The sequence below is a fragment of the Pinus tabuliformis genome, chromosome J, assembly GCF_031772625.1.
Source record: "Pinus tabuliformis cultivar Carrire ecotype Pingquan chromosome J, CPIR1, whole genome shotgun sequence".
NCBI lineage: Eukaryota > Viridiplantae > Streptophyta > Pinopsida > Pinales > Pinaceae > Pinus > Pinus tabuliformis.
In genome coordinates, this window is record NC_142295.1 from 1000057061 (window position 1) to 1000076361 (window position 19301).

The window sequence follows — 19301 nt, forward strand, 5'->3', positions numbered from 1 at the left end:
TTCTATGTTTTTATTTCGGCTCTTTTAGATGGACTCCCAAATAGAAACATGTAATACATTAAAGAATAATAAAATCATAAAAAAATTCCAAGTTCCCTTTCGAGAAGGATTGAGTTCCTACAGGTATATCCATATTATAGTCGATTATATAAGGGCAGGTATGATATAATCTTAACAAATGTAATAGATACTCCTTTATTGTAATGCTTGATTTTTCGAACGACAACCAAATTTTGTTTCAATATTAATCAAACTTTCTATTCAAACATCATTAATCATTATACTAAAATAAAATTCAATAATATTTTGGATGTTCAATAAAACATCCTAGAATCCTTAGGAAGACTCTCATTCTCAATAATTATCTTAATAACCTTTAGTTATGAATCAAACCTTTTTTTCTTCAACTTGTAGGATTAAATTGACAACAAAATCTTTATGTTAATTGTAATCCTACACAATAGCATTTAATATTTGACAACTCCAATATACCCATATTCAACCATATATGCCTTTGTTTTAAATCTTGGTTTCTCAGGTCAAACATTAGTTGCAGATTATTTCTTTCATTGTTATCATTACTAACATTTTCTTTTGACTTGTTCTTTTTCATTCATGCACATAAAAATCATAGACAGATAATAATAACATATGAAAGGCTAGATAACAATTTATTTGAAATACACAACATGTATACTAAGCACAAGCACGCATCGCTGTAGCTATTATATCTACACATCATTAAGCAATTCAAAATGAGAGTAAGAATTTAACATCTAACCTTACTGCCTTGGAATACCCATGAGAAAATCACATCAGCCCAACCATGAGCTATCCCCACTAGCTCCCCCCAAAGCTAACATCTTCTTGCCACTAGGAATTCCCCATTTGATTCCAAAGTAGTTCTTTTTATAACTTTCTTCCCAACATATTTTAACAGCATCCTACTTTTAAGCTTTGCCAACCTTTTGCCTCAGCCTTTTTGTTTTAGTTTTTTTTTCTTCTTTAAAACACACTTTTCTCTACCACAATGTTTTATTTTACCCCACTTAGTATTTATCTCCAACTAAGTTATTAACACAATCTTTCTCTCCCATTTTTTTAATTTATTTTCATTTTAATTATTTTCTCCTAGGGATTTTTAGGAGATTCTCAGGGAATCTCCATCATGTGGACTTAACCACCAATAGCTTTTTCTAATATGGAAAGAATTCGTTTAAACTCTATTGTGCTTTCCTAAATATTTCCAAGCAAATTATTTATTAACTCAATTACTAAAATATTACTTCATCACATAAGTCTCATCGTGGCTTCCATGGCCATTAAATCGAATAATATTTCAATTTCTAAAAATAGTAAAAGTTTAAAAAGCACAGAGATAGGGGTTTTACAACTTATTACCTCATGTCTATTGTTCTTTAAAAAATGAGCAATATGTAACATTATTTTCCTAGGATACGAAAATTATATCATGTATACTTTACTATTGATTTTAATAAGTTGAGAATTACAACATAAATATCCAAAAATACCACTTAGTACTTTCTAAATTTTATTATTTTGCAGACAAATGTCTTCTATTTTAAATAATGAAATCTTATAATTTCGAGTTAAGCTTTTTATTGTATTTTGAACAATGATATCTTATGATTGCGAATTAAGTTCGAAATTTCAATATGTTATAAATTGGTATATTATCATATCTTGTCACCAAATTTCATAAAATAATTTTAAGATTATTTCCACTCCTTATTTATTGACTACATATCAAATTTTATAAATATAATCATTTACGATTTTGTCTTACACATAAATATTATTAAAATCTAGAATCCAAAATTTTTACAAAATGCAAATTAGATCTTTCTCTATCCACCTTACATTTTCATAAAAGAAATATATTAAATCTATATAGTCCAAACAATTTAACTTTAAAACACAACAAAAAAGACAAAATTTATTTTACCCCTCACTTTGAATATTAAAATTTCAATACCTAAGTCAAATTTGGAAGCTAAAGAGTCCATTCTTAATCATAGGCTTATTGTAATTATGTTTTTAATTATGTCAAAGAAATAAAAAGTTGGTAATACAATATACTTACATCATTAATAATTAAAGATTCCATTCTTAATCATATATTTATTGTAATTAAGTTTGAATTAGGCCAAAGAAATAAAAAGTTGGTAATACAATATACTTACATCATTAATAATTAAGAATAAGAATGAAATATGTAATTGAGCAAAGGGACCTCAATGTTCCATTATTTTGGGATTTAGAGTTGTTATTGGTCATATTTGACCCAAATAATTGCATAAACATGCACAATGTGGTAAGACTTAAAAGAAGTGGCCATTGATTTGATAAAGTGGTAGATATTTTTCATAAAATATTTTATTGTATTTTAATTTTAGAAGAAACGATATGTGGAATGTTGTTTTATGTTAATATAATTATTGTTTTGTATTTTTTTATGGTTTTTATTGGGATTTTTTATTTGATATGTGGAATGTTGTTTTATGTTAATATAATTATTGTGTTGTATTTTTTTATGGTTTTTATTGGGATTTTTTATTTGTAGGTTTTGATTGTGCATCATATAATTTTTATTTTTATTCTAAATGTGGATTTGATTTTATATCAGTATTTTGATCACAAATTATAATAAGATTTATCTTTATATTAATGATTTATCTTTATAATAATGATGGTGTTAACGTACTTTTTGTTTACATCATAATAAAGTAAAGGATTTATATTTTGTCATTTAATTTTTGTAATAAAAGACATTTTATAAAAAAATTCAACTTTCTTATAAAATCATTACAATAAAACTAAGCTTAAAATTAAAAAACTATAGCTTTTCAACATCATCATTTGTATTTATTTTATATAAAAATTGTATTATAAAACTTACAACAATAAAATTACAAATACCCAACCAAGGTTCAACAACATGGTTTAAAGGGATGGTTTTGTCTTTTTGCAACGCAAAAGGCATTTAATTTGTATTCCAAATGATTCTTGATTCAATAAGCTCCTTCTTTCACACCAATATCATTTGATAACTTCAAACTTCATTTTTATTATTTATAAAAAATTCCATTCTTATTATTCATAATAAAAATAAATAAAAAATAAAAAATTGTTAATATCCCTTATAGAGTAAAGAGTAAATTTTCTATATTTTAATTAAAAAATTTAATAAAGTTAAATAATAAAACCTTTAAAGTATAAATAACCAAAATTCTTTTTTCCAAAACACAGAATTAATAGTTACTAACTCAAAATTTCTTTCTCTGACTAAATATTTCATAACACAATACTAACCAAATATTGAACCACATAACCAACAATACTAACGAAACACCTAACAACACAACAAACAATACTAGCCAAATATCTAACTACATAATAGATCATACTTCAACAAATCCCTTGGGGTATATAAAAGAATATCTAAATATTCTTGACTAGTATACATAAGACAGATAAAATTATATAACTCTCAATAGTTTAAATATGTCCAAGCATAAATTGTCAAAATGCCATGAGGGCAGACCTGACTTATACATACACAAAATTACAGAGAAATAGATTTAAATTCTGAACCCTCGAGGCTAGAGCTTTGACGGAATAGTAACCAGAAAATCCAAATTTAAATCAAAGGAGGAGATCAAACCCTCGACACAGACTCCCATCTCTATGCGAGTACTCTGGAATTGCCAAGATTTTCAATCAGTAACATACCCGGAAGATCAAAGGGATTAGAATGCCTGCCTTGGCAGAGCTTCAGGTGGAATGCCATTAGGAGTTGGCTAGGAAACTGCAAACACCGAAGAAATCCTACAACAGAAGACCAGAATACATTAGAAGTATTAATTGAGGAAATTGCAAACGAAACTCTGTTTAAAAATCACCTAGTAAACATAAGAATATGTGGAACTTTCACCTGCTAGGCCGCGCAAGGGAGACGAGTTTCTTGAATTGTGAGGACCTCCTCTGACCGCCAATAACTCACTGTCTGAACGCCTGAGAGCATGACACTGAAGTGATTCCATTACCAGAGGACCGAAACATCCAAAGAGAATTTCGAAGGAGAGAAAGTAGAGACCCTACCGGAGTCTAGACAGAGTTATGAGTTCCTTCAAGCGTCATTGATTGTGGTTAGGTGGAGGATGACCGTTGATGGAGTACCACAGTTGAGGAGGGTAGACACCTGTATAGCATATGGAGGGAATCCCGAAGGCTGAACCTGCTAATCCATAAGGATAGATGGTCATAAACATAAACATTAATACAACTACAATTATTTTTATTACAAGGACAACCCCTCGTACTATGAGATGGGTTTAAATTAATGTATATAGACCTTACTTTAATATACCTCAGCATATTATGTAAATGTGTATCCTGTGTAATATCTGAATTGTGCAATAAGTAATTATATTGGATGATTAATATTTAATTTATTTTTTTTTACATATAATGGAGATGTGACAAGTGGTATCAGAGCTAACTTAGGTTACAAAATTGAGGGCCTTTGGAAACTAATATTTGAAAAGTGTTGTGATTGAATACAGTAAAGAAGTAGGAGCAGATGCTATGAGGATAATAGGCAACACACCGCACATACCCATGACAGGACCAGGACCTACATATTTTCCAGAAACCAATCCTGAATTATGGGTGCAGCTGGGTGAGGAACCCCGCAACACCAATGTCACCATTCTGGAAACCGTGCAAGAGTTTAAAGGAGAGATGGCCCGGTTAAGGGAAGACAATGAAAGACTTATGCAGGAACAAGAGAAAATCATGAAGAGTCTGTCAAATAGACAAAACCAGCGTCCGCAAGTACCCAACCTAGAAAATGGGCATATGACCTGAGAGCAAGAGTACCGAACAGAATATCTAGAGACTGAAGGAGGAGAAGAAAATCAGGAAGAAAAATCTGACAATGCTTTAGAACACAAAACACTGAAAAAACAAAGAATAGAACTACAGGGAGAATTCCAGAAAATAAAACCACCCCTCTTTGATGGTGAGAAAGAAGAGGAAGCTGAAGCCTAGCTTATTAATATGAATAAGTATTTCCAGTTATATTATTATGACCATAACTTAAAGGCTCGACTAGATATTTTTCAGTTACAAGGGAAAGCCACTCTTTGGTGGGAAAAGGTGAAGATTGTGTGGGGAGTAAACAAACACAACATAACATGGGAAAAATTTCAAAGATATTTTAAGGAAAGATATCTTACTGAATGGTTTTATGATGAAAAAGCAAAAGAGTTTCACGATCTACGACTGGGACAGTTGACAATGGATGAATTCATTACCAAGTTCACATCCCTACTTCACTATGTTCCCTACATACGGGAAGGAAAGGAAAATGTGCAGGGATTCATCAGTAGTCTACCCCTGTTCATGAAGGAGCGTCTTGAATTCGATAACCCGAAACTATGGATGAGGTTATACAAAAAACCCAATTTTTTTACCAACAAAGCAGACAAAAAGGAGATACGGGCAAAAGATGGAGTGAAAAAAGGGCATTAAGTTTCCTGTTGGTAGAAAAGGAAGCAAATTTGTCATGAATAAAGGACCCACAAAGGACAAATAAACAGAAATCAAAACAGGAATCCAACCAGATTTAAACTCCCTAAAGAATCTAAAACCAATTAGTCAGGCAGAATCGAGGTTGAATTAGCTACAAGACCCCCAGTGTAATGTTGGGGATGTGGAGGACCACACTATGTCAAAAATTGTCCCAATCATAGAGGCAATGAACATATCTCTCAAATCCAGGAGGCATCCATTGTAGGGGAGATGGCCAGGAGCATCCCAAAAATCAATGCTACCCTTGAAGACCATCAACTAGAATACCAACCAACCATGGCGGAATTTGAAGGTAAAATTTCTGACCAATCTATCTCTGTTTTAATTGACCTAGGAGCTAAATTAATCTATGTTAGTCCTAAGATATTTGATAAGTGTTGTTTACAAGAGGTCAAATTTAAAAATCCTGGGTTAGTACAGCTAGCCATAGGGGAAAAAAGGCGAGTGTTGGCCAAAGTCAGCAACTGCCCATTAGTAATAGCAGGTCCATCCCTGATAACAGACATGAATATCTTTCCCCTGGGATCATATGATGTCCTTATAGGCATGGAATAGCTAGAGAAACAGTGTTCCCTTATAAATTATAGGACAAAGGCTATCCGCTATATAGATGAGGAGGGAAATAGGTAGGAGATGCAAGGCATTTTAAGGCCAATAAAGTTAAGACCCATAACTACCTCATAGTTAGCAAAAATGCATTAGAAAAGAATGCCAAATATATGCAATTTAGGTGGGTTATGCCAACTCCAAGGAGAAATCTAGTTCTTTGGAAAGCATACCAGTAATACAAAATTTTCCGAATGTATTTCCTGAAGAGATTCCAGGACTTCCCCTAAAAGGGACATAGATTTCACCATTGAACTAATACCGGGAGCTGCTCAGGTGTCTCGAGCTCCCTATGGCATGAGCATACCATAGCTTACCAAATTAAAATTATAGTTACAAGAATTGTTAGATAAAAATTATATCTGACCCAACGTGTCACCTTGGGGAGCCCCAATATTGTTTGTTAAAAAGAAGGATGGGACTCTACGCATGTGTATGGATTATCACCAGCTAAATAAGCTGACTATTAAGAATAAGTATCCCTTAGCACACAATTGAATTTTAGTACAACATATTACCCTCAAATGGATGGGAAAACCGAGCGGGTGAATTAGGTGGTTGAGGACATGCTGTGGACTTATGTGATGCAACAACCCTCCAAATGGGAATATTACTTGAACTTGGTAGAATTTGGTTATAACAATGGCTATCATACATCATTACAAATGAGCCCATTTGAAGTATTGTACGAACGCAGGTGCCAAACCCCTTCAATCTGGGGAGGACTAGAAGATAAGATAACGTTAGGTCTGGAAATGCTGTAGGAAATGGAGGAGATGGTAAAAAGGGTTTGATTAAATTTAAAGACAACTCAAGATCGACAAAAGAACTTTGCTGATTGAAAAAGGAATTTCTGGGAATTTCAAATAGGGGATCACGTTTATGTAAGAGTACGACCAAAGGAAATTACCTTGCAATGGAATGGTTGTGCTAAGTTGGCACCCCAATTTTGCATCCCTTTTCAAGGTTTAGCAAGAGTTGGACCAGTGCCTTATCAGCTCACCTTGCCTAGCCACATCCATGTGCATAACGTTTTTCATGTTTCAGTATTAAAAAATTATGTTTATGATCCTAAACATATAATTTATTAGCAAGATATACAGGTTGAACTGGAAGGCGAGTTCCTGGTCGAACTGTTGGTTATACTCGATCATAGAGAAGTAATGTTGTGGAAACAAGCTATCACCTAGGTTACCGTGTAATGGAAGCTCTTTGGGCCAGAAGAGGCCACCTGGGAAGATGAAAAGTTTATGAGGAAGGCCTTTCCAGGTCTATTTGCAGCAGAAAAACATCGGGATGATGTTTGATTTTTAGAGGGGGGAGATGTGATGTCCCAGGGGAAAACTATAATTATTTATTTTACCATAGTAAAAACAAAGACTAGATATTATTATTATTATTATAAACATTTGAATTAAGTATTTGAGTTTTTCTAATTATGAATGGGAAACAGATGATTGAATGTTAATAAATCTTGAAGCTCTTTCATATTAACCGCTTCTCTGTCTATGAATTACCAAGAAGTAATCAAGAGGGTAGGAGGTACCTGAGAGAATGAGTAGGGAAAGAGGGAAGTGGACCTTGTAGAAAAAGAGATAAGGAAGGAGCTATGTCTGGTGATGACCATATAGTTGTGGATGCTGTAACAATTTTAGTTGCAAGAAAGCATCAGTGCTAGGAGTAGAAGCTCGGGGGGAGGCTTGGACCTGAGGGCAAGCCTCATGGTTGGGAGGTTAAAATAGGAAATCATATCTATGATTGTATAAAATTAGTAGTCTTAAGGACTGAATACAGGTATGTAGTATAGATACCTAGCTTATTGTTGGTTCAATTTTAGCATGATAACGGAATTAGAAATTAATGGTTTAGTAATTTTACTCTTGGTTATTAGTCAGGGAAGCAATAAATGCTTATAAATGAAAACTCTAAACAAACCTGTAGATTGTGATATCAAAATCAGTATAACTATAGCTTAAAGGAAGACATTATAGATAATTACTATAAATAGAGCAGAGGCTATAATCAAAGGAACTGAAAAACAATATAAATACTTACTATAAGCAAAGGAAGCAAAAACATCTTATATAAATGAAAGAATTACTTTATGATTCAGTTTCTTTCCAAAAAAATTGAGAACTATTAGAAATAACAACATTCGTAGAGAAGCATAATAATACAAATAAAACAAGAAGGAAACTGTAGAATCAATATAGTTCTGGAAAAACCTGGATACCTGAGGGTTACATTTTTGATATTAGGGAATGGTTACCTAGGACACATCGATATGAAGTAAACATGTGAAGTATGAAAAATGGAAAGTAAAATAAGTTTCCCTGAACTTAAGAACTAATGCCATAATAACGTCATGATAAGGGTTTGATTATCTTGTCCACGGCATGAGGGTTTAAATCCCTCAGAAAGTGCCTCATACCATCACTAATATCAAACTTGCAACTATAATTTCAAAGCAAACATAGGGCTAGACATCGCATTAGGGATAGAGTCTTTCCTGAACAACTGAGCATGCGTAACTGAAAGGCAATCTACTAATAAAAATTACCAGAACTCCCTAAGATTGCCATATGATCTATAGAACCCTACCAAAGCTTTAACATTCTATACCGCAGGTTGATGGAACCCCGCTGGAAAATATCATGAAATTGCCAAGCCTCCACGAGCCAAATCAGAGAAAAAATATGTAAAAATTCACATTAAACTAAGGCAAGTAAAAGAAACAACAGTCATATTATTTACATTCCGTGGCATAGTTTATCAAATCACTTTTGGTGCGAAAACCCAGAATAGAGAAGGATTTTCATGCACAACTCGAAGCCATGATGGTTTTACCAAAAGAATAACGCATTCAGCTATACCAGCAAGAAAATATATAAAAATACTTGACCAGTATACCTAAGACAGATAAAATTGTAGAATCCTCAACAGTTTAAATATGTCCAGGTATAAATTTTAAAAACACCATGAGGGCGGACCTGACTTATACATACACAAAATTACAGAGAAATAGCTTTAAATTTTGAACCTTTGAGGCTAGAGCCTTGACAGAGTAGTAACCGGAAAATCGAAATTTAAACCAGAAGAGGAGTTCAAACCCTCAACACAGACTCCCATCTCTATGCGAGTATTCTAGAATCGCCAAGATTTTCAATCAGTAACATACCTGGAAGATCGAAGGGATTAGAACGCCTACCTTGGCAGAGCTCCGGGTGGAATTTCGTTACGAGCTGGCTGGGAAACTGTAAACACCGGAGAACAACTACAACAGAAGACTGAAATACATTAGAAGTATTAATTGAAGAAATTGCAAACGAAACTCTATTTAAAAATCACCTAGTAAACATAAGAATAGGCAGAACTTTCACCTGCCAGGCCGCGCAAGAGAGACGAGTTTTTTGAACTGTGAGGACCTACTCTGACTGCCAGGAACTTGTTGTTTGAACGCCTGAGAGCATGACATTGAATCGATTCCATTACCAGAGGACCAAAACATCCAAAGAGAATTTTGAATGACAAAAGGTAGAGACCCTACCGGAGTCTAGGAAGAGTTATGAGTTCCATCAAGCGTCATTGATTATAGTTAGGTGGAGGACAACCATCGATGTAGTGCCACGGTCGAGGAGGGTAGACACTTGTATAGCATATGGTGGGAATCCTGAAGGATGAACCTGCCAAGCTAGCAGGATAGATGGTCATAAACATAAACATTAATACGACATCAAAGATTTTTATTACAAGGACAACCCCTCATACTACGAGATGGGTTTAAATTAATGTATATAGACCTTACTTTAATATACCTCAGCATATTATGTAAATGTGTATCCTGTGTAATATCTGAATTCTGCGATGAGTAATTATATCAGATGATTAATATTTTCTTATTTTTTCTACATATAATGGAGATGTGACACATGTTTTCCACAATAAGCACATCAAAATTCAGCATTTCTAACCAGCAAATGTCGTGACGATGAACCACACTTGCTAGTTTGAAACGCGTGGACAAATGAATTGGTTCATCTTGTTGGTTTGAATCGCGTAACCAAATGAATTTTGATGTGATTATCGCCGAAAACATGTCTCAAAAAAGTAATATATTGACACAACAAGATTTAGATGCGGGCTCTAATACTGGAGGGGAGATGGCGCGCTCTACAGCTGTCCACGAGGGTTTCGGTTAGGGTTACTGTAAGCCCTCCCACAACCGCCTGAAGCTACCCGTGCACCTGAACCGCCAATTACCTGGCCTGGATTTTCAGGCCCCATCTGTCGTTTTCAATATGACCTCGAATACTGTCGGTGATGTTATGGAAATGGAGGAGGTGGTTGACTATTCTGAGGATCCACTCCCTTCACAGGTAATTTTTGGTCGCCCAAATTTCATCTCGTCTTCTGTAGGCCCTAGCATTTTGCCGCATCCATCACCGCATCTCTCTCCTGTGGTCACTCTCCTGGATCCCCACCCACCTCACCTGCCTGAAGGTTCTTCTCCTCAACCGCCCCCAGGCCTGGAACTCCCCCCTCTATCTCCAGGGACCCTCCGCTTCCTGTCGACTGTCATCCCCCCATCGCCTTCTTTTGATCCTCACCCTCCATCCACCTCATTCCTGGCCGCATATTCTTCTAGACTACCCCCTTCATCGACAGCCGGGCCCTCAGCCCCCATCCTCTCATCCTCGGGTTGTTTTAAAACCCCTACCGTTAGGGTCAGCTCATCGAAGGTGACTCCTCTGGAATGCTCCCCGGATCCTTTGGCAGACCACCCTTCAGCGCCGTGTTCAGGAAAGAAAAGAACCAGGTGCGTCAAAAGCTACCTCCAGGGACATTTCTATTCGGTTTGTAGAGACTTTGGCTATTGGGGAGGCTGCCAAAATGGCGAACACCATCCTAGTAGGGCATGTTCGAGGGCGTGCATATTCGGCGGCCCGACTCACTCTCTGGGTGAAGGAGATCTGGGGAGGAGTTCTCAAGGAACTTCCTGAGGTGCAAGTTCTGCCCCGAGGTTGGTTCGCCCTGCATTTTCCCAAGGAAAATTACATTGATATGGTTCTAGCCAGGTATTGGCACATCGAGATGGTGCCGGTGCTATTAAAGAGATGGAGCCCCCTCTTCGACCCTGAACGAGAACAGATAGGGGCTGGGCCTTTATGGGTTCGTCTGCCTGGGCTCCCCCTATAGTACTGGAGCGAAGAAGTCTTCATTCGCATCGGGAACGCACTGGGATCATACCTCGACCATGACTGCACTTTTGTGGAGTCCAGGAACAGAATGCTTGCTCGCATCCTCGTTCACCTGGACACCCGCGAAGGCTTGGAGGAAAAGATTACTCTTCACTGGGGCAGATTCACGCGGGTTCAGATTCTGGACTATGAAGGGGTGCCATTCAGATGTCGTCGATGTCACAGAGTGGGTCATATATTCAAGGATTGCCCTCTCAACAAAAAACAAGAAGAAGCTCCTTTGACATCTACCATACCCTCGAGGACCATATCTCCGGCCGCACAGCGCACTCCGGCAGTGAGCACCCCCACCAGCATAGCTCAACAGGCACCTGGTGCAGCTCAATGCACTGTATCAGCGCGGGTCACCAGATCACGGGCAGCCTCAGCAGCCACAACTACTCCGGGTACATCTCATCTCTCTCCTTTGTCTTTTTTCTCAAATGTTCCCTCTTTGAACTCTCCCTCATTGTCTGCTGCATTTTGTACATTGCCCACCTCACCGGCCATTGCACCTTCTGCGCCTTCATCTCATAAGCTCCCCTCACCATCATCCTCTCCCTCATCCTCCCGAGGATCAAAGCATAACTACAATATTCGCCCTTGTACCCACACCCTAGGCTCACATCTAAAAATTGCTGGATTGGGCATCTCATCATCAGGGTCGACCCCTTTATCTGCTTGGGGGAGAAAATCTCATATTACTAAAGCTATTAGGAGAGCGGAAGCTGAAGTTTCCACTGGGCGAAAATCCACTATCGTTGGGGTTCTTAGAGCGATGAATACCCCTGGCAATCTTCCTCCATGAAGTGCCTTTCCTTCAACTGCAGAGGCCTGGCTAGCGCCTCCAAGAAGCTAGCCCTGAAGAGTCTGTTTGGATCTTCTCCTGTTGATATAATCCTTCTCCAGGAAACCCTTGGCCCTGCCGACTCCATATCTGCTTCTCTCTCCTCCATCACCCCGGGATGGCAATACTCGGCGATGGACTCCACAGGTCGTTCGGGGGGTCTTGCGATTGGTTTCAATCCAGCTGCTATTAGGCAACATGGTACATGGGGGGGACTTGGATTCATGGGACTCGACCTCTTCTCGGCCGATCTGGGTAAAAACCTCCGGGTTATTAACATTTATGGACCCTGCCATCAAAGAGAATCCTTTTGGAATCACCTCCTGAGTTTATCTATCTTCACAGCTGAGAATATCATCCTGGGGGGTGACCTAAACTTTTCACTGGGCTATAGCGAATCTTGGGGGTCTATGGCTCAGATAGACTCGATAACCGAATATATGACCGACCTCCTGGATCGCCATGACCTGATTGATGTTCCCATGAATAAACCTCTCCCCACCTGGAGGAACAGAAGAATTGGAGAAGTTGCCCTAGCGCACAGGCTAGATAGATTCATGATGAAAGGTACTCTGTTTCAGCAGCTTCATCATTTCAAACAATGGGTTGGTACTGGAGGAATATCTGATCACCATCCTATCTACCTGGAGATTGCGGGACCTAACAAAAAACCAAAAGCCCCCTTCAAGTTCAACCATAGCTGGTTACAGGACCCCTCCTACATTAAGTTGGTTAAGGACTTCTGGATACAACATCCGATTGACAGAACAGTCTCAATGGAAAAGGGCTTCTGCATGAATCTATCGCAGCTCAAACATCATACTATCGAATGGGCCAGAGAAAAAATCTAAAGGAAAATTCTGCTCTTATGCTCATAGAATCTGAACTATCCACTCTCACAGATGAAAGAGGATTGGGCTTTACCTCAGCTGAAGACAAAGCCCACCTGGTGGAACTTGAAAACCAGAAGCTAAAAATCTTAAGGGAGCGAAAAGAATCTGCCAGACTTCGTAGTAGAGCAACTTGGCTAAAAGCCAGAGATGACAATACACGCTTTTTTCATAATTATGTAAAAGGCAAAAAGGTTAAGAACACCATATGGAGCCTCCCTATGCCAGATGGTGGTGTAGCAGACACTTTCCCCAAGCTCTCACAGCTGGTATCATCCCACTTCAGGCACCTTTACAAATAGCCACCAGGTGCAACTATTGCAGATATCATCAACATTGTTGGTCACTTCCCAAGATTTGTAAATGATGAAGAAGTGGAGGACCTCTTTGATCCAGTGACACCTGAGGAACTTGAAAGCACCATTAAGTGGTTCAAGAAGGATCGAAGCCCGGGGCCGGACGGATGGACCATCGAGTTTTACATCGCCTTCTATGAGCTAATTAGCAATGATTTACTGAGGGTGGTAGAGGAATGTAGAGTATCTGGATCGCTATACAATGCTATCAATTCAACTTTCATAGCTCTGATCCCCAAATCTGATTCCCCTTCCTCTTTTGATGATTATCGTCCCATCTCCCTCTGCAACGTGCTCTACAAGATCATCTCCAAAATCATAGCAAATCGCATCCATCCCATCTTGTCTCGCCATATCGCTCCTCAACAATTTGCTTTCCTCGAACACCGTCAGATCCATGAAGCCATTGGAGTGGCTCAAGAAGCCCTTCATACTATCTGGACCAAGCATCACAAAGCCATCATCTTAAATATTGATCTAGCCAAGGCTTTTGACCGGGTCAGTTGGCTCTACCTCAAGATGCTTCTCATCCATCTGGGGTTCCCTAATAACTTCATCACTTGGATCATGGCCTGTATCACCACTCCCACCTTCAGTGTTCTGATAAATGGATCTGCATCCCAGTTCTTCCACTCTGAACGTGGTCTTAGACAGGGCTGTCCTCTGTCTCCCCTTCTTTTCCTGATCGTCATGGATGGCTTGAGTCGCCTTATTGAATCGGCTAAGAGAAATGGGGATCTTTGTGGCCTCAAAATTACAGATGACTGCTTCCTCACTCACCTTCTTTTTGTAGACGATGTTATGATCTTCCTTGATGGCAGCATTCAAGATTCTCGCTCCTTCTCTAACATTATCTCCCTTTTCTCATCCGCCACAGGGATGCTTGCCAACCACACAAAATCCTCCATTATTGTCTCTAGAACTTCTATCCATGAATCACAACTGGCCCAACATCTATTTCCTTACAGCATCCAACCCTTAGACAATGGCCTTAAATATATGGGTTTCAGGATCAAGCCTGTCAGCTCAAAGATCATGGACTGGGTTTGGCTAGTTGCAAAATTGGAGAAACGCCTCAATATCTGGAGCCATCGATATCTCTCCCGAGCTGGCAGACTTGTACTGGTTAAAGCTGTCTTGGAAGCGACCCCGGTCTTCTGGATGGCTCTAGCCTGGATCCCGCGAAGCATTCTGACCAGGTTACAGCAAACTTGCAATAGATATCTGTGGAACGGGAATCAGGATAAGCGCATATATGCTTGGGTCGGATGGAAAAAGATCACAACTCCAAAAAAATGGGGAGGATGGGGCCTAAAAGATCTTCCTACATTCGCTCAAGCACTCGCGGCAAAAATGGGATGGACCTTACTCACTGGTAACAATCTATGGACCGTCATTACATATCACAAATATATTTGGCCTCTCCATATCTTGGATTGGATTCGCCTCCCAACCTGGCCAAAATCTGGCATATCATCAGTATGGAAAGCTCTTCTTAACTCTATGCCAATTATCAGGGATAATTTGGTATGGAAAATCAATGACGGAACTCTGGCTCGTATTGGTTTGGACCCATGGAATGGTAGTGGCGGTAGGCATATTCTACCTGAAGCTCTCATTCGTCATCTTCACTCACAGAACATTAAAGTTTTGGCTGACATTGCAGATCCACAAAACTCTTCCATATTCGACCAGCGCTGGAAATCAGCAGTTCAGATCAATATCCCTCCCCTCTGGCACCAGGACTGGTCTGCATATATCAATGCATTATCAGATTCACATATCAGGATCAAACAAGGGCAGGACGAGCTCATATGGTATCACTCGGAAAACGGAATATACACTCCAAAGTCTGTCTACCTCACTTTGATATCACACAAGGTTCCGGACACTATCTCATTTTGGTGGAAATCAGTTTGGAAGCTCATAGCTCCCCCCAGGCAAAAACTTTTCTTCTGGTGCATATTAAAAGGTGTTGTCCCCACTGGGGAATATCTCATGTGTCGTGCAGCCCACAGACCGACCTGGTGCACCCTATGCAAACTCACCTCAGAATCAAGTTCTCATCTGTTTATAAACTGCTCTTCATTAAATACACTATGGCAAGCTCTATCCACCTCTATTCAACACTCTGGAAAATGGGAGGGAGATGATATAATTCGAACTTGGGAAACTTGGTATTACAACCACAAAAACTCCAAGCTTCAAAGTTTGCCTGTCGTCATTTGCTGGTATCTATGGCTTGCCCGAAATCGATCGATTTTTGATGATAAACCTGTTAACTGGCCGCATCTTACTGCCCTCATCACATCGGCCTATAACGAGCTGCCTGAGCCACCTCAGCCTAGAGCTAGAATACCGCACGACCCTCCGAGAATTGATCATAACACTCCATGGGCTTTCTTCGACAGCGCAGCCCAACAGCAGGGCTGTGGGGGAGGCTTCCTATTATACATCAATGAACAACACTTTTACAAAGCGAAACTGGGTTTGGGATCTAGCACTAATAATTTTTCTGAATTGATCACACTCCGACACCTTCTGCATTTTGCATTAGGACACAATTGCATGCATATACATATATTTGGAGATTCGGAGATAGTCATTGATTGGTTCAACAATACTACTGTATGCCACACACACACTGTCAGCAACATATTGGATGATATAAACATTCTAAAGGCACAATTCACTGATCTCTCTTGCCAACATATCGACAGGGAATACAACAGCAGTGCTGACCAACTATCCAAGGAGGCCACGGCACTACCCAGAGGAGAGTGGATGATCCAGGAGCAGCGTGGATCAAATGCATACCAATACTACCATCGTCCGTATATAGATACACACTATCACAGGGCAGCCAGCCCATGAGATACAGATCTGAAAATGATACTTTTTTGAACTTATTGTACATAGCTGATAATATTACCTACTTGTAGCCCTGCGTGGCAATATGTATATATATAACAGATCAACAATGAACATCCTGCGTGATGATTTTTGCTTTTTGAACAGAATAGATATATAGCTATACCCATATGTGGCAGAAGAACTTACAGCATATGCAAAATGCATCTACAATATGTAATTTTTCAAAGATAATGAAAGATTACGATTTTTCCAGTGGAAAAAAATAAGATTTAGATGCAAAGTATTTTATTTGAAAAGTAATTTAGTTCTTTTTGATGAAAAACAATATCATTGTATATTATTTTTCCAAATAACCTATGAGAAAATAAAGAGATAAAAGTTCAAAATATATATAATATGAAAAATAATATATTGACACAACAAGATTTTGGTGAAAAGCAATTTAGTTATTTTGATAAAAAACAATCTCACTGTATAGAATTTGTTAGCATGAAAAGGAATGAATCTTTATAGAGTTCCAATATTTATAAAGCAATAGATTAATTTCGAAGTGAATGATATCAATTTGTGATTTCCCTTTAGCATGAGAAACATTAAAAAATTAGCTATCTATATAAATTTTGAAGAAAAAAAATGTGCAACGTTCTTTTTTTTATAATTATTTTCTATTATTTATTTAGCAAATAACTTTCAATAATTTATTTAAATTTTTTATAAATATATAATTTTTAAAATATAAATATATTTTCCTAAATTAAATATTGATATTTTTATTTTCAACTTTTTAAAATAAAATATAATTAGCTCTATTAGAATTTTATATTTTATCAAATCAAGTATCTTATTAAATTCCTTAAACAATATTACACTCATGCTAAAGAGAACCTAAGTTAAAAAAATAAATTATAATAATTTTCACTATTTAGATACCTTTCTCAAATAACTCTGTAACCTTTTTTCAAAAAGCTATAAAAGTTATTTATTAGATATTGTTAAGATAGAATGTGGATCTGCTAATATGACGAGATAGAAAATTTACAGCTCAGTATGAGGGCCATGTGTGATTTCTTCCATCCTCAATATGGACTTAACATGTGTCCCTTTACAAGTAAAAATAACTCTAAATAAAAATATAAACTAGATTTTAATAAAAAATAATAATAAATATATATGTTTGGTTATTTTTAATTATCTCATTGTGTTGACACTATTAATTGATATTATAGTTCAGTATAAAGGAGATGTAAAAATCTTTCACTCTAACTCTCAACCATAGATAAAATATTTCAATATCCATATAAAATAACATAATCTTAACACAAATCTAAGAAGAGAAAAAATATTTAAAAGCCAAAATCAATTTTTTTATTTTCTCTTGTGTTTTATATTTTTTTGAATGTATTATTTGAATATCAATATGAATTAATCTATATTAGAATTAATTTCATATATAAATAGAGAAACTATGTGTGCGATGTTAATCATATTAAAGCATTTCAATTTATAAAGAGAATAAGTGAGAAACTATGTGTGTAGTGTTGACCTTCACAAATATTTCAATCCACAAAGAGAAGTAATTAAAAGTAAAAAGTTCAATTTTTTTTAATAAGAAAAATAAAAAGAAAATGTGTAATTCATTCAAATTTTTAATATAAAATTGAAAATGTTTCACTTACAATATTATTAATAACAAAAAAATCATTGTAAGCCATAATTAAAAAACTTCTTAATAATATTAACATGTATTTAAAATTATATTAATAATAGAGAAACATTTTATTGTGACATATTTCCTAAATAAATTATCTCTCTTACCATGTTAAGTAAAAGATTTGAACTACTCGGATGCGGGTGCTTTAATGTCATAATCAATGAAGGTTTATGTCAAGCCAGCATCTGGACCTGCAGCTGGCAAATCTGCACAGCCTCCAAAATCCTCCCACGGATGAAAATGGATTATATGTGGTACCTGCAGATCATCAAGCATTCGGAATTGAATGCGCCTCCTGTTCGAGACTCTTCGCAGGTTTTTTTATTTATGGCTTCGTTGGTTTTATCAGCTGTCATTCCCATCGGGTCTCCCTTCATCAGCTTGTCTCTATCCCTGCATCCTCGTATCGCTCTGATAGCTTGGTTGCATGTCTGGTGTAAGACCTTTATTTGGCTTTCTTACCTTCGAACCTGCTCTGTCTGGCCTTGCTCTTCATCTCCTTCAGGTTACTTCGTTCCCTTGACAATGGTGCATCACTGTGGTTGCTCTTGCCATGGAGGCAGTAGTGGAAACCGTGGGCGTTCTCAGCCTACTCCCCAGAATATTATCCCTTTGGCTTCGGCTTCCCCCTCCTCTGACAATGGCAAGCCTTTCCTGCACAATTCGTTCCAAACCACCCACTTCAAATTCCATAGTCGTCTCAACAGACCGGTTATCTCGGCCAGCATCACTATAATTTTAGCAGAGGAAGAAGCTCGACCTAGTGTCTCTGTGCATACCTCAACTTCGCAGTCTCAGGATGATAGCGAGCTCCAGGGAGAATATGTGGGCATTGTGTTCAGTTATGGTGAGTTGCAGGTTGAGGAGAGTGTCCTTGATGTCCTCAAGCCTCCAGAAGACAATACATAGGATATCTCGGCTTCTGTTAATCCGGCGAACTCCCCCAATGGAAATCAGTGCTTGGCAGCTCCTCCAGGTGGCAGTGGTACAGGTTCTGAGGAAAATGTTGATGACTTGTGGATGGGCAATCCTTGCCTGGTGGAGAATGATGCTCAGGACCCCTAGACAGATGCTTGATGCCTCCGAGACCTCGTCTGATGTCGCAGTTTCCCTTCTGGTTCTTTTATCCAATGTGTTGTGTTATTCTAGCTTTTGTTAATATGT

General features: G+C 37.6%; 1 protein-coding gene across 1 annotated transcript; it reads left to right on the forward strand.

Moving 5' to 3' along the window:
- The first annotated feature begins 12263 nt into the window (after window positions 1-12263).
- LOC149230217 (uncharacterized) lies at window positions 12264-19046 on the forward strand. The gene is made up of 6 exons (XM_089381232.1): window positions 12264-12911; window positions 13073-13390; window positions 13499-13843; window positions 13946-16180; window positions 18335-18452; window positions 18643-19046. Exons 1-6 carry the CDS (start codon window positions 12264-12266, stop codon window positions 19044-19046), a joined length of 4068 nt encoding a protein of 1355 aa, XP_089237358.1.
- Window positions 19047-19301: the final 255 nt, after the last annotated feature.